This window comes from Bos mutus, chromosome 19 (genome assembly GCF_027580195.1).
Source record: "Bos mutus isolate GX-2022 chromosome 19, NWIPB_WYAK_1.1, whole genome shotgun sequence".
Lineage (NCBI taxonomy): Eukaryota > Metazoa > Chordata > Mammalia > Artiodactyla > Bovidae > Bos > Bos mutus.
In genome coordinates, this window is record NC_091635.1 from 16,231,234 (window position 1) to 16,247,820 (window position 16,587).

At 42.1% G+C, this 16,587-nt stretch overlaps 1 protein-coding gene across 1 annotated transcript in view; it reads right to left on the reverse strand.

Annotated features, from left to right (window-relative positions):
• Positions 1-905: 905 nt before the first annotated feature.
• The window catches only part of LOC102284840 (myosin-8), a 28,092-nt gene continuing 12,410 nt past the window's right edge, over positions 906-16,587 (reverse strand). The window contains exons 20-38 of the mRNA XM_070357315.1: positions 14,635-14,890; positions 12,736-12,978; positions 12,469-12,645; positions 12,246-12,391; positions 12,072-12,162; positions 11,322-11,711; positions 9,983-10,109; positions 9,300-9,418; positions 8,979-9,175; positions 7,662-7,845; positions 7,410-7,575; positions 7,199-7,323; positions 5,740-6,048; positions 4,899-5,102; positions 3,609-3,734; positions 3,351-3,521; positions 3,034-3,138; positions 2,416-2,511; positions 906-1,088 (exon numbers count right to left, since the gene is read on the reverse strand). Coding sequence (XP_070213416.1) covers positions 939-1,088; positions 2,416-2,511; positions 3,034-3,138; positions 3,351-3,521; positions 3,609-3,734; positions 4,899-5,102; positions 5,740-6,048; positions 7,199-7,323; positions 7,410-7,575; positions 7,662-7,845; positions 8,979-9,175; positions 9,300-9,418; positions 9,983-10,109; positions 11,322-11,711; positions 12,072-12,162; positions 12,246-12,391; positions 12,469-12,645; positions 12,736-12,978; positions 14,635-14,890 — 3,382 coding nt within the window. The 3' untranslated portion in view covers positions 906-938. The remainder of the gene's footprint in view (positions 1,089-2,415; positions 2,512-3,033; positions 3,139-3,350; positions 3,522-3,608; positions 3,735-4,898; positions 5,103-5,739; positions 6,049-7,198; positions 7,324-7,409; positions 7,576-7,661; positions 7,846-8,978; positions 9,176-9,299; positions 9,419-9,982; positions 10,110-11,321; positions 11,712-12,071; positions 12,163-12,245; positions 12,392-12,468; positions 12,646-12,735; positions 12,979-14,634; positions 14,891-16,587) is intronic.

The following is a 16,587-nucleotide window of genomic DNA, read 5'->3' on the forward strand; positions in this document are numbered from 1 at the left end:
TCTCCAAAACCACAGTTCAAAAGCATCAATTCTTTGGCACTCGGCTTTCTTTATATAGTCTAGCTCTCACATCCGTACATGACTACCGGAAAAACCATAGCTTTGGTTAGATGGACCTTTGTTGGCAAAGTAATGAATATTCTTCCTTTATTCAGAAGTTCTCGTTCTCTCTGACCCATTCATCTATCCGATCTGTCAGAAAATCCTATGTACACTACACAGTACATCTAGAATCATGTGCTTCGCATCATCTCCTGGTGCTATCTTTCTAGTCTGAGCCACTGTCATTTTTTAATATTTTATTTTGCAGTAGGCTCCTAACTAGTCTCCCCAACTGCTTCCTTCTTCTTATTATTTTTATTTCTCATCAGCACTTATCTGACACATTACACAGCTTCCTATTTGTTCATCGCCTTTCTTTACTTATAGAATATAAGCTCCTAGAGGGTGAGAACTATGCTTTGTTCATGGCAGTTACCAAGAACTGAGAGCAGGGCCCTGTACACAGTAGCTGTATGGAGTGGGTGCACGAATGGGTCCTGTCTGAAGGAGTAACCTCAGGGAGTGTTTTACATAGAAATGTGTAACAATCTTGAGAGATTTAATAGAATCAAGTCCAGCAAAAGATAATTGTGTGTGTGTGTGTGTGTGTGTGGTGGAGGTGGAGATGGGAAAGGGGATGCTGGGTGGTGAGAAAGGTACAAACACTGAATATTCCGGAAAGGCATATATACTGTTTAAAAGATAATAGCTAGGTGAGAACTGTGTTTGAGAATAAGGAATTCTGGAAATAAAAAAATGACACTCTGGTTCAATTTATCAGTTCACTATGGTTTTTATTTATTCAACAATAAGAGAAAAAAATCACAAAGCAAGTGACCCAAAATAGCACATTTTGTGCATTTCTTCAGGCCCTTGGCAGCACCAGGCAGGTGTGTTCACTCTGCACTGACTTTTGTGTGAATCTCCCGGCTCTTCACCCGCAGCTTGTTGACCTGGGACTCGGCAATGTCAGCCCGTTCCTCGGCCTCCTCCAGCTCGTGCTGGAGCTTGCGGAGTTTGGCGAGATTAGTGTTGGATTGCTCCTCCTAAGAATAAAGTTGTGAGAATTAGACTTCGTGGTTCTTATTGCACTTGTCACGAAACAGGATTATTTCCTCAACTCAGATACTTCTTTCTTATGGTCTGTTTGTCATATTTGACTTCAAATCCAGACCGAACTTGTAGCTTCAATTACTTTTTTGACTCTAAAGAATGAAAGAAGGAACAGTTTTGAAATGGAAGAGACAGGCTCATTATGCCCAACCCATGTATATGTGAAATCAGTTTACCATGTATGGGTTGTGTGGAAAGGAGGAAGAGACCATCTATGGTCACAGAGATTAGAAAGTAAATGTAAGATCAAATTATTAACTTTGGGAAAATTCCACTTAATTTTTTTTTTTTTTTTTTTTTTTTTGCCATATGTTTTGACTCTGGTATACAGAGATGGGAGAAAAATTGGGCTAGGAAGAAAGTAATGCCCTCCGTTGGCTGGACTTCTTTCTGTTCTGTCGCTCCCTTTTGTGTGCGCTTTTCTTATCTCCTACCGACTACGTTGTGTCTGGAAGAACGGGGAACAACCAGGAAAGGTGAAGCTGGAGAGACTTCCAACACAGCCCAATTTGCTATAGCAAGTGTGCAGGGATAAGCCTCTGCTGATGACACTGGTTAGTGAGTGAAGGAGTCAGTTGGGGTAAAAGATTTCTATTTGGCTTTTGGGAATACTTGATTCTTCCCATTTCTAGAGGGACAGGAATATTTATCTTGGTGTTAGATTTTCTACTGGAGATTCTTTGCAGCTATCAAGTAAGGTGGGTTATTTGGAATTTTCTTTTTTCCCCCCAACCCCTACAAATTGCTTAATAATAAAAATACCTCCTCTTGAAATCTTATTCCATAATTAGAATTTGGGAGTAAATTCAAATTTATATCATTTCTTAAGAATGATATATTCTTACTTGTCTCTTTTTTGTCATAAATCCTGGGTTTTATTTGTTTTTAATTAATTTATTTTAATTGGAGGCTAATTACAATATTGTGGTTTTTGCCATACATTCACATGAATCAGCCATGGGTGTAGATGTGTTCCCCATCCTGAACCCCGCTCCCACCGCCCTCCCCATCCTATCCCTCAGGGTCATCCCAGTGCACCAGCCCTGAGCACCCTGTCTCAAGCATCGAACCTGGACTGGCGATCTATTCCATATATGATTATATACATGTTTCAGTGCTATTCTCTCAAATCATCCCACCCTTGCCTTCTCCCACAGAGTCCAAAAGTCTGTTCTTTACATCTGTGTCTCTTTCTAATTAACACATTCTCTTAATACCACAGAAGTTTTATTCTTCTCTTAAGGGCTTAAAGATACTTACAGCCTCCTCAGCTTGTCTCTTGTATGACTTCACCTTCGCTTGTAATTTATCTACCAGGTCCTGCAACCTGAGTACATTCTTGCGATCTTCCTCAGTCTGGAAGTTAAAAAAAAAAAAAAAAAAGGTCTGCATTCAATCCAATAAAATAAACCTAATATAGGTGGTGACATAAATCACTTTGATATGATGGCAGGTGGGCCTGGGGTAAATGTGGTCGACCCTGAGGCTTCCTTCATAGTATTAACAGTAGCCACTCTTGATAAGTGTACCATGTGCAGGCACTGTGTTAGAGAGTTATACAGTTCTTTAATCCTTACCTCCCTGCTCTGGTGAGTAGAATTTACAGGTGATTAGTGTTAGGTAACCTATCAGAGTTTAAAAAGTAAGAGAGGCCAATACCAGTTGACCTGGCCTTGAAACCTATATTCTTTCTTCACTTATGCTATTTTTAAAGGTATTCCTGATTTTTGTGGCTTAGGAGAGTGCCCGTGATAGGTGATTGTGTTATTTGCCCCTTACATATATCAAGCTAATGTGTAGCTATTTTTGAGTATCACACAGTCCGTAGGTTTTCTTTGGGCAGGAAGTCTGAATATTCTAGAAAGCTATTCCCCTTACCTGGTAGGTAAGTTCCTTTACTCTTCTCTCATGTTTCCGTAAGCCTTTAATAGCCTCAGCATTACGCTTCTGCTCACTTTCAACCTCTCCTTCAAGTTCACGTACCTACAATCAAGAAAGATAATTATATAGTCAGTCTTGGGGGATATTAATTGACTCATGACCTACTGATGATACTGGGTGGATGTCCTCAGCCCCAGGGTAAGGATGGGAATCAATATACAAGAAGAGAGAAGGGTCGGGGGCGGCGGGGGGGGGTGGTGGTGGTGGTGGTGGTGACTTTTTCCCTTCCCAGATTCAGAGATTGAGAGGCCCACCCTGGCCTCCAGCTTCTGGATCTGCTTCTTTCCGCCCTTCAGGGCCAGCTGCTCAGCCTCGTCCAGGCGGTGCTGCAGGTCCTTCACCGTCTGCTCCAGGTTCTTCTTCATCCGCTCCAGGTGGGCGCTGGTGTCCTGCTCCTTCTTCAGCTCCTCAGCCATCATGGCCGCCTAATTAGTAAATAAAACAATACCGTAATCCTGGTAATAGCAGGTAACACACACACAGTATCATTAAACAAATGCTCATTTGCTCACATCAGTGATTGCCTTCTTGGCCTTCTCTTCTGCATTGCGTGATTCTTGAATTACTTCTTCCACTTCACTCTGGAGTTGTGAAACATCATTTTCCAGTTTCTTCTTCGTGTTGATCAGGCTGGTGTTCTGTTAAAAGTAGTGGAAATTTATAAGACTAGTAGTTTGAACACTTGGGATTTTATTGATGTCTTACTTGTTGACTCAAACAGGGGACCTAATAGCAAGATTTCACTAAACTAAATGTTTGTTCCATGCAAAATGTTAATCATTTGCAAGGTTTGTCGCGTCCCCCTGATTGCCCATCTGATTTGTGTGTGAGGATGTGTGAGGTTCAAAAATGCCTATATTAATTAATTGCTCTTTCAATTATATGTCAAACAGACATCACTAGTATTCTATCCTTGAAACGTTCGAAAAGAATTGCTTCTTTTTGTGAGAGCCTGGCACTGAGAGTTCTTCTATTAGAAGGAATCTATTTTCTGTTAACTTGAATGTTTTGCTCCCTTTGGGAGTATTGAATAGTAATTCAGAAGAGTACTTCTGAAAACATTTTCTTAAAATTTTGCCCTGTGGTTCTCTAAGGGAAGCAGTACCACCTCAGTGGGTATTTAGAAACTTTTAGGGGTGGATATTTTTGGTTGTCAAAATGACTAGGGTATTTAATGCCTTGGCAGGTCAGTGATGCTGAATGTTGTGCAAGGCAAAGGGACTGTAAGCACTGTAGTGGCTGAATGCTGACATGCTTCTGATGAGAAATATTAAATGGAGCATTTTCAGATTGTGTAGTCAGTGGATAATCTTTATTTAAGCTTATTCCACATCATGGTTTTGAAAATAATCTAAAGACTCAAGCCCTAATTTTAAATAAAAAAAAAAGTAATACCCCTGTCCCTTTTTTGGTAGAAAATCTAAAAAAGAAACACAGACACCAAAAAATCACCTATAATCTCATCACTTCAAGATAATTGCAATTAATATTTTAAAGCATCTCCTCCATCCTTCTAAATATACACATATTTATAAAAATGGAGTGGGGCTTCCCTGGTGGCTCAGTGGTGAAGAATCCACAGGCCAAAGCAGGAGATGCGGGTTCGATCCCTGGGTTGGGAAGATCCTCTGGAGAAGAAAATGGCTACCCACTCCAGTATTCTTGCCTGGAGAATCCCATGGACAGAGGAACCTAGTGGGCTACAGAGTCCATGGGGTCACAAAGAGCTGGACATGATTTAGCGACTAAACGGAAGCAGCAGCATCACAGTCTACAGTATTTGTTTGATATGAGGGTGTCACCTGGGTGTGCAGGAGCTGGACGCGCTCACTGGCATCCAGGAGCTCCTGCTCTGCGATCTTCCTGCTCCTCTCCGTCTGCTCCAGGGTGGCCCGCAGCTCCTCGATCTCAGCCTGCAGCAGGTTGGCTCTGCGCTCCACGATCGCCAGCTGCTCCTTCAGGTCCTCCTGGCCACGGAGAGCATCATCCAGGTGGAGCTGGGTATCCTGTTAGGTTAATAAAAAGGCCTTAGACACTCTAAAGAAGGTGTGAACATCCTAGGAGATGAACTGGAAGAATGGGCTGGTACCAGGCACAGGAAATGACAGGCCTGTCATTTGAATGAGCATGAAAATGGCGATGTTACCAGCTAGGGATTCTTGTTGTGTTTTATGCCATCAACTGGTTATTTTTCATGTGCTAGGATCATTTATGGCGCACTTTCTATATACTCTACCCATCACTTGACATCTCTTTTCTCACTTGATCCTCAAAAGTAACCCTACGAGGTGGTAGTTTCATTCTTATTTTGTGGAAGAAATAGAAGTTCTGAAAGGTTAAATAATAACTTGCCTAAAATCAGGCAGTTAGTAAGTGACAAAACTAAGACTCAACCCCAGGCCTATTGGTGCCAAACTCTTCTAATTTCTCTCATATCATATCTCTGGGCTTCTGGGTTTTTTTCCTTTTTACATAATATTTCTTTAAAAATATATTCTATGTGTACTTAATTTAGCTCCCTCATACTATGAATTGCTATAATTTGTTAAAGGGAAAAAAATGGATGGTTTAACAAGCTGTTGTGATGAATGGGAGACAGGTTACATCCCTCACTCATCTGGGCTGTACAGTGGACCCATCTACCTTCAGGATCCCTTGGGTGTTCCTGTAGTTCCTCAAGCTCTCTGCAGCCAAGCGATTGGCATGGTTCAGCTGGATTTCCATCTCATTGAGATCTCCCTCCATCTTCTTCTTGACTCTCAGGGCATCATTCCTGCTCCTGATCTCAGCATCCAGTGTGCTTTGCATGGTCTCCACAACTCTAATGTGGTTCCTCTTCAGCTGTTCGATTTCCTCATCTTTTTCAGCAATTTTCCTGTCCACTTCAGACTTGACCTGGTTCAACTCCAGCTGGATACGCAGGATCTTTCCCTCTTCATGTTCGAGAGATGCCTTAACAAAACAATGATCAATTAATAATGGAAAATGACTGGAGGATATTCCCTTGTGAGCCAAACCCTTACTAATATCAGTTTGTCTAATTTTACAAAGTACAATACAACAGCTAGGCAATGGCACCCCACTCCAGTACTCTTGCCTGGAAAATCGCATGGACAGAGGAGCCTGGTAGGCTGCAGTCCATGGGGTCGCTAAGAGTTGGACACGACTGAGCGACTTCACTTTCACTTTTCACTTTCATGCATTGGAGGAGGAAATGGCAACCCACTCCAGTGTTCTTGCCTGGAGAATCTCAGGGACGATGGGGCCTGGTGGGCTGCCATCTATGGGGTCACACAGAGTCGGACACGACTGAAGCGACTTAGCAGCAGCAGCAGCAGCAGCAGGACTCTGCTAGGTAAATCATCCTTCTGTTTATTTAGTCGTGGATTTTAGAGGAAAGCTCTGTAATAAGGGTGCTTTGTAAAGTATAAAGTGCTATACTAATTCCTATTGTAGAAATTCTCAGTTTTAAAACATATATATATATATATTTCTGATTACAAAATAGATGTTCACTGCATCATGTGGGCATAATTTATAAAAACAGAGAAAACCTTCCTATCGTGCCTCCACTCAGAGGCATAATTTTAATGTGGTGCATTTTCTTCTAGTTTTTTTCCCTGTATATATACATATTTCAGTTCAGTTCAATTGCTCAGTCATGTCCGACTCTTTGTGACTCCATGAACCACAGCACGCCAGGCCTCCCTCTCCATCACCAACTCCCGGAGTCCACCCAACCCATGTCCATTTACACATGATAAAATTGTATATGCAGATATATGTCTTGCTTTAAAAATTATCCTCTACCATAAATATTTCCCTGTATTAATTACATTTAAATGGCTGTAGAAAATTTCATCATTGCATCACTTTATTTTTGGATTGGATAGCTTATGTTGAAACTTTGCCTCCATTTAGGACAGTCTTAGGGGATAGATTCTTAGAAATGGAACCGATAGGTCATAGTATTCCATTTTTAAGACTTTTGATGACTGTCATCAAATTGCCCTTCATCAAGGTTATATGAGTTCAAATTTTCACCAGCTCTGTAATAATGGATCCCTTTCATAGTACCATTGCCCAACATCATAATATATACCTCTGCTTCCTCTAAAGCAGCCTGAATTTCACATTTCTCTTGTTCCACTTGCTTCTTTATTTTTTCCAGTTCATGGATTTGCTTCCCTCCCTCAGCAATCTGCTCAGTGAGGTCAGAAATCTCCTCTGTGGGTGAACAGAAGGGAGAAGAGGTCAGAAATGGAGAGGTCCTGCCAAGGCCATATAGGATAGAGAATTTCAAGTGCACTCACGCTGCAAGTTCTTGTTTTCTCTCTTTAGGGTTTCAAGTTGGTCCAGGGACTCCTCATAGGCATTCTTGACTTTGAACAGCTCAGTGCTGAGAGAGCGGGACTCCTTCTGGGAGGCCTCAAGCTCAGCCTGAGTTTCCTCATACTTCTGTTTCCATTCTGATAGGACCTGAAAAGCAGTCAATTGTCAGCTGATGGAGAAAGGGAGACTAAGTATTAATAAAACGTGGGTGGAGTTTATATAGGCTGAGCCACCTTGTCAAAGTTCCTCTGCTTCTTATCGAGAGCCGCGCAGGCAGCATTGGACCTCTCCACGTCGAGCATGAGGTCCTCAACCTCATTCTGGAGCCTCTGCTTGGTCTTCTCAAGGGAGGCGCATTTGGCGTTCACAGCTTCCACGTGTTCCTCAGCATCCTGCAGACGCTGGGCCAGCTTCTTCCTGAGAAGTTAGCCAGGCAATTAAGGGGAAAGGTCAGGAACAGGGGTAAGTGCTAAGCTCTCAGCCCCCTTTCACAATCCTAATTCTGAACTATGAAATAGACGTCAAGTAGCACGGCTTTCAAAACTGTGGTAGCCAGAACTGCTTTCTAGATGGATAAACTATGAAAAGGTCCAAAGTGGTGAATGGTTGAACGCAAGTTTTTTGTTTTTGAATTCTTAGAGGCTATTGTTGGAGCTGATGTTGTATGTATCTTACTGCATATGGTTTGGGGACTTGCAGGCTTCTGATTGAGTATGGTAGGGAGAATGATTAGCAAGGGTAATTCTATTGATTAATGTATATCTCACCTCATTCCAAAAAGGATTTGAGACTAACTGTTGGGCACAGATATACTGGGCATATTCTTTTGCTTTCTCAGACTTTCCATTTTATTTTATACACTTTTTTTTCCTAGAAAAATAGCCAGTTTCTTTTAATCATGTATATTTGGAGAGTCTCACCAGGAAAAGAAAGGAATAAATCAGGACAATTCATGCAGTCTAAGCAAAGGCGGGGTTCTTCCCCCCACCCCACTTCTGAATTGTCTACATTCTTGCTTTATTCCCAACTGTGTGCCAAATATACAAGCCTAACATATGCAAAAACCCTTATCCCTGATGCTCTAGAAGATTTACTGAAGATCTCCTTTAGTCTGTACACAGACTAAGGCTTTACTTTATTCAGACTGACCCTGGACATTATGCACAGTTTGGGTGGCCCCCATTACGAGTTTTAAGAGATCTGTCTTTGTGCCTCAGTACTTAAGAAGGTGGTCTCTGGCATCAGAATGTCTGATTCTAATCCCAGCTGTACTATTTATTAATCATATGCTCTTGTGTTAGTTGGTTAACTCTCACAGTCTCAATTTCCTCATCTGTAAAATAGGGATACAAATAACAATGTGATGTAATATTGCTATGAAAGCATTTAAATGTTAATATGTAATATATATTAGTATTGGAGACATGGTATACACTCAGTAAATGTTAGCCTGTGCTATTGTTATGTTATTATCCTCATCACAGATCTTTCTGGGAGTTGCTCAGCTAGGAAACCTGTCATTTTCCTCTTCCAGAGTTCACAGTACACACTTGGCCTCCTCCAGCTCCTCCGTGCGCTGGATGGCGTCTGTCTCGTACTTGGTCCTCCACTGGGCCACCTCGCTGTTGGCCTTGGACAGCGCCCTCTGCAGCTCGGCCTTGCCCTCCTGCTCCTCCTCGTACTGTTCGCGCAGCAGGTCGCAGTCATGCCGGGAGGACTGCAGGGCGTGGGCCAGGGCGTTCTTGGCCTGCGGAAGTATGAGTTCACTGACTTGAAATCATTTCTTCAGTGATATTTAATTTATACACTTAAAGTAGAATCTAACTGAACATGTTCAGATTTGATTAGTCAAGATCTTTGGTGAAACTTACTTTAGTTTCTTCCTCTAGCTGACGTTTCAGTTCCTCAATCTGCTGAGTAGATGCTTGCTTGGTCCTTGAAAGCTGAGAGACCAAAGCATCTTTCTCATCCAGTTGTCGGGAATATTCACCTAAGAATTATAGAAGTAAAGGAATTTGCTAGTGGCATAAAAAAATAAGCCTAAAGGTTTGTATATATATTATACATAAAATTGACAGATATATACTTCAAATATTGTTATAGAATTGGCTGCTGCTGCTGCTGCTGCTGAGTCACTTCAGTCGTGTCTGATTCTGTGTGACCCCTGAGACAGCAGCCCACCAGGCTCCCCCGTCCCTGGGATTCTCCAGGCAAGAGTACTGGAGTGGGTTGCCATTTCCTTCTCCAATGCATGAAAGTGAGAAGTGAAAGTGAAGTTGCTCAGTCATGTCCGACTCTGAGCGACCCCATGGACTGCAGCCCACCAGGCTCCTCCGTCCAAGGCTAATAGAGATTAACAAGCAGCATTGCTATCGGAGAGTAACAAATAAACTAGAACTGCTGATTATTTCTTGCTTTTTTTTTTCCTGACCTTGTCAGCAAATTTTGGTAGTTTGTTTACCCCCCTGTAATATGAGAGTATTGCTATTAACTCAGAATCCCCAAAATTGCTTTTTTCTAGGACGTAGTTGTGGGACTGTGGGGAAATCTCTACCGGCTTCCGTCTGCAGACGCGCTCTCTGAGCTGTCAGGTCGTTGATCAGCCGCTGCTGCTCCTCCTCTTTTGTCTTAAGTTCACTCACTTGATCTTCTAGAGTGCGGCACATCTTTTCAAGGTTTCCCTACAGGACACGTAGCCATGAAAGATGAGATACTGAATGCAGTAAAAAATAAAATTAATACTTGATTCTTAAAATATTTTTAGAGTGAAGCTATGTCGACATAAAGCTATGTCGAGTGTGACTAGAAACTTATGGCCAACTCTATGGAACATGTTAGGTTTCAAGCATGATGGGTGCATGATGTCCCTAAAGTGGTCATTGTTGGAGCTTATTCACTTATCCCAGTGGTACTTGATGCTGACACTTAAAGAAGGTTGTGAAACAATCTTAATTATTTGTTGCTTTAGTTGCTCAGTTGTGTCTGACTCTTTTATGACCCCATAGACTGTAGCCTGCCAGGCTCCTCTGTCTATTGGATTTTCCAGGCAAGAATACTGGAGTGGATTGCCATTTCCTTCTCCAGGAGATCTTCCTGATCTAGGGATTGAACCCGTATCTCTTGCATTGGCAGGAGGATTCTTTACCACTGAGCCACCAGGGCAGCATATCCAGCATTTTACAAAACAAAATAGAATGGAATGTATCAGAATAGAAAATTTTAGATCAGTGCCGTAAACAATGTTTAATGCCAGATAACAGTGAGGGTTCTTACAGATTATCATTAATAATTACCTGATGGGGCTGGGTTATATTGACAACTTAGGCCAATCAGTTTCTCCCTCTGGAGTTGAATGTGAAACCAATTGCATGTAACTCACATGACTAGGAAAACCAGAGCATTCTTGAGAGGGAAGGTGCTGGGAATGCATGTTCAGTACAAGAGGAAAACACATTTTCAAGTTCCTATTGTAGGTCTGGCACAATGCTCGATACTTTGCTTGAACTATTTTTTTGGTGTTTTGTGGTTGCACCGAATGTGACTTGTGGGATTTTAGTTCCCTGACCAGAGACTGAACTCAGGCCCTCGGCAGTGAGAGCGCAAAGTCCTAACCACTGGAGCACCAGGGAATTCCCAGCGTGTACCATTTTATCAGTAATCCCATCCTTCATGGAACCCATTATGAGCACTATTAATCTCAGCTAAAATTGTTGGCTGGATGGCATCACTGACTTGACGGACGTGAGTCTGAGTGAACTCTGGGAGTTGGTGATGGACAGGGAGGCCTGGCATGCTTCGATTCATGGGGTCGCAAAGAGTCGGACACGACTGAGTGACTGAACTGAACTGAAAGATAGTTTTGGGAAAATAAAAATAAAGGGAGTATCAGGTACCTTGGCTTTGGCAACAGTCTCTGCGTTACTGCTGAGGTCATCGATCTCCATCTTCATTTCGCTCTTCTCCTTCTCCAGCTTCTGCTTGACCCTCTGCAGGTTGTCAATCTGCTCCCCCAGCTCAGCCACACTGTCCGCGTGCTTCTTGCGAAGAGCGGCCGCCGTGGCCTCATGCTGCAGGGTAGCCTCCTCCAGGTCCCTGCGCATCTTCTGGAACTCGGCCTCCCGCTTCTTGTTCATCTCAATCTGGGCGGAAGTGGCCCCGCCGGCTTCTTCCAGCCGCTCGCTGATCTCCTCCAGTTCCCGGGAGAGGTCTGAGCGCAGCTTCTCTGCTTTGGCGCGGGAGGCCCGCTCAGCCTCGATCTCCTCCTCCAGCTCCTCGATGCGGGCCTGGCGGTGACATAGCACGTTAACGTGATCTCATCTCAATTTCAGGTTTTTGGGGTGAAGAAACAAACGGAGGTGAGATGCTGCTGCTAAGTCACTTTAGTCGTATCTCACTCTGTGCGACCCCATAGATGGCAGCCCACCAGGCTCCCCCGTCCCTGGGATTCTCCAGGCAAGAACACTGGAGTGGGTTGCCATATCCTTCTCCAATGCATGAAAGTGAAAGTGAAGTCGCTCAGTCCTATCCCACTCTTAACGACCCCATGGACTGCAGCCTACCAGGCTCCTCCATCCATGGGATTTTCCAGGCAAGAGTACTGGAGTGGGGTGCCATTGCCTTCTCCAGGAGGTGAGATGACTCACCTGCAATTCTTTGATCTTCTTCTGTAGTTGAATTTCTACTGCCTGCTCATCTTCAATTTTGCTTAGCAGATTGCTGATTTCAAATTCTTTCCTTTAGACAGAAGAACAAGACATATTAGTACTCCTATGAATTGAAATATGGTGTCATATAGAATTTTTTTCGGGAGTTCCTACTTTTTAAGTTTCTCGTCAAGTTGCTGTTTGTCGTTTTCTATATCTACCATGGATTCTTGGGCCAATTTCAGGTCACCCTCCAGTTTCCTCTTGGCTCTTTCTAGATCCATTCGAAGTTTCTTTTCTTGTTCCAGAGACCCTTCAAGCTAATGCAAAAGTAAATTTCATTAAAAATTAAAGGAAATTAAAAAAACTTCCAAATGGATATTAAAAACACACTTACATCATCCACTTGCTGCTCTAGCTTGGCTTTAGCTTTGTTCAGGGTGTTGACTTTGTCCTCTTCTGCCTGCAGGTCATCCAGGGTCTGCTGATGGGCCTCCTGGAGAGCCTTCTTCTCCTTGGTCAGCTTAGCTATGACTTCGTCCAGGCCGGCCATCTCTTCTGTGAGGTTTTTAACCTAGAAGAGTTAAAAGAGAAGTGACCTCTGCAGTGGAGCAGCTTAGATGGATGGCAGTCTCTGCATGGTAAAGGGCAGTATGATTCATACCTTGTTCTCTGTGGCATGTTTCTCCTTCTCAACCTTGGCCAGTGTCAGCTCAAGGTCATCTATGTCTTTCTTTAGTTCTGCACATTCGTCTTCCAGTTTCCTCTTCTTGGCCGTCAGCTCAGCATTCATCTCTTCCTCATCTTCAGCTCTCTCAGTCACCTCCTTGATCTTAGCCTCCAGCTGGATTTTGTTCTTAATCAGTTGCTCACACCTTTCCTCTGCATCAGCCAAGGCATCAGCTTCCTGAAGGGAGATTCGTTGAACTAATTAGAGAATTTGTTACTTATTTTGAACTTGTTCTTTGCATGAAATAGAAGTGTTTACTGAATGCTAATGAATTTTTCAGTATGAGTATAAGTTAATTGAACATTATTCCGTTGTTTGGAGAAATGTAACTAATTAGATCCGGGACTATAGATTTAGAAACAAATTAGTCTGAAAAATGGCTGAATTGAAGCAATTGACTGTTTTAAAAAGTAGTGTATAGAAGAGTGGGAGGACCAAAGCCTGAGTTCTTGTCTCAAATTTGCCTTATTCCTCTTATACTCAGTTATCTCCTGTAATTAAGAGGGTTGGAATAGATGATTGTTAAGAGCATTTCAGCTATAATATTCAAAGATTTTGACTTAGTCACATTGGTTCATTTTGGCTTTGGTCATTCTCTAGTTACTAGGTTGAATTTAAAAAAGAAAAAGAACATATTTTTTATACTATGAATATATTTCCACAAAACATTTTTATACACTCAAAACCTCCCTGATAGGCCATAACAGTTCTATAATTGTCCAAGGTTTCCTTTTCCATTTTAAGAATTAGTCTCAAAAGGAATTTTAGAGTATGTCAGAACTTGTAATTTTGAGAAACTATATATAACTCAATAAGGTTTTTATAAATGACTAAAGGACTCATAAAAATCAGTTCAGCCACTGACTTATTAGATTACTCTGATCTGGGGAATTTCTTTAACTTCTCAGTGTTTGTTTATATCTTAAGTTTTTAAAATGCTTGAATGAATGATAATGGGGACTTTTCAGGGTTCCTTTGCTTTCAAGTGATACGCTTAGTACATATTTACTCACTGACTAACGATAATACCTATGAAGAGAGGTTAAAATGAAGAGGCTGTGATACTGTGCTTTAAGGAAAATGTAACTCATATAAGTTAATTTATCAATAGGAAAAGTTGAAAATAGCTTAAAAATTTTAAGAAAGCTATCCTTTTTATGGATTTCTTCATGACATTGTTGGGCTTGCTTGACTTGGACTAAGGAAATGGGAGATTGTAATTGGCCAGAATGTTGATGCCAAGCCTGTCCCATTTTGATTTCAGCTTCTTCTTGAATCAATAAACAGAGGAGAGACCTTAAGAACTCGGGATCTGTATCAAAGGAAGAATCACAGGGTTCACTAGCTCTGCCTTTTACCCTGGTAGTTCAGTTCAAATAACTGCAAGTCAATTTGTTGGGCTAAATCCTGGGGGTTGGGAAAAAGAGATCCAGAGAGAAATAAGAATGACTGTCTTTTTTGAGTTTAAATGCAATCTTATACATGTGTATTCAGAAAATAGGGCTCCACTTTTCAGGCTGGGTTGAAGCATTAAAGCAGTCATTTTCTCAGAAAAATGACTGAGATTTGAGGGCTTGCCTTTAAATTGCTTCCTTCATGGCTGTTAAATTTGTGACATTGTTAAATAAATTCTTCAATTTCCCATTTGCAATTTGGAAGTAGTTCTTGCCTTCTTCATAGGAATGTTGAAAGTTAAGTGAAATACTGAAAAAAGCAATTGGAAATATTCTTTTTCAAGAAAAGGCCATTTGTAAATCCAAGGTGTTTGTGAAGTCAAGAAAATGGTGCAATTGAAGTCACTGACATGGTGCATTCAGCACAGAGGGTACTCACAGATTGAACCTGGAGCTGTAGGTCATTTTTCTCTTTCAAGAGAGTCACCATTTTTTCCTCCAGTTCCTTCCTTTTGGCCTCTGATTTGGCCAGTTCATCCTTGGTTTTCTGAAACTCTTCCTTCATTGTGGCCATCTCCTTCTCTGTCTCCGCACTCTTGAGGAGGGGCTTGATCTTGAAAAAAAGTTTCATCCAAGGCCAGTGCTTGACGTTCATGAAGGCTCGTACGTTATACTGGATGCAGAAAAGGGCTTCTCTGAAATGACAGGAAAGGATCAGTGTAGGTTGATCCATTAGAGACAACGTTGTTGTTATTTTTTTTTAAACGTGTAAACTCCCCTTTTAATGACCGCCCCACATATAAATGATATGCCAGATTCTGTATATTTTATATGCAGGCCACATAAACACACATTCCCACCCACTCCCCCTTAGAGTCGTCCTCAGTATGACCTGTTGGCTAATGTGCACTGCTCATACTTAACAATTCTGTGTTCCCAAGACCCTGTCACACTAGCAAAGAAGCTGACTTTAGAGGAGGGATACTTTGTATATATGAGCAACATGCACCATTTTAAGAACATCTGAGAAATCACAGTGTTAGTGATTTGGGAGTGGGTATGGCAGTTGTAAGCGGATCATGCAGCTTAGCTGTGGGCACACTGATGAGAACCGTGAAAGGGCATGGCTTGCTTTTTGAATTGCTCCACCTTGGAAGGACTGATGCTGGAGCTGAAACTCCAGTACTTTGGCCACCTGATGTGAAGAGCTGACTCATTTGAAAAGACCCTGATGCTGGGAAAGATTGAGGGCAGGAGGAGAAGGGGTCAACAGAGGATGAGATGGTTGGATGGCATCACCAACTTAATGGACAAGGGTTTGGGTGAACTCTGGGAGTTGGTGATGGACAGGGAGGCCTGGCATGCTGCAGTTCATGGGGTCGCAAAGAGTCGGACACGACTGAGTGACTGAACTGAACCTACGTTGAGGTTGTGATTTATCATGTATTCCTTGAAGCCTCTCCTCTTATTTAATTACCCCTGAATTATCTGCTCTGTGAACTTCTTTTGTTAGCTTCTTCAAATGATATACTGGCTTTTCTCAAATCCTTTCAAATGCCTCATTCTTACCCGCTCAACTAGATTGTTGTCTACAGAGCATTTAGCTTGTATTGAGCTCCAAAATTTGTTTTATTTAAATAACATTTTTAAAATAGTAATAAAAGATATCCTTTCTGCACACTGTAGCAGTAAACTGCCAAAGTTTTACTGCCTTTGAACAGTGTGTTTGCTTCTTCAAGCTTATTAAAATGGAAATTCTATTTCTACAGGTCCAATTTATGAGAACCATAACCAAGAAGGCATACACCATAATGTTGACACATGGAAAGACTTGGAAAAACTTATAATGCAGAAATAAATAAGTGTGCATGAGCAGACTGAATGCAAAACGTGTGTGTAAGGACAGGGAATGCAGTCGTGCTAGGTCAGTGGAGCTGGATGAGGTTAATTAGGGGAAGAGGAAATGGAAGTTGTGAGCTGGTGAGTGAATAAATCAGGCCAAGAGGAGAGGGCTTGAGCAAACATAAGAATATAAGAGATAAGCAAACTGTTTAGGCTGGCTGGAAAAGACAAGGCATTTGGAGATGACAGATGAGGTGGGGAATAGAGAGGGCCTTGGCAGACACAGAGGCAACTTGGGTTTGACAGGGGAGACCATGGGGAACTGCAACTGAATATGGCATGATGAGAACAGTGCTTGCTGCAGCTGTGTGTGGGAGGAATAGAAGGGAGACAATGAGGGAGGAGAGAGTTTTGACGGGAGTCCAAATGTGAGGGCTTGGGCAGTCTGATGTGTTGTAGGAGTGGGTTCTGAACTGGGTGAGAAGCGCATATGAACTGAAAAATAGAAGAGTTAACGAGTGAGCAAGACTGATGTAGTGGAGTCCCGGAG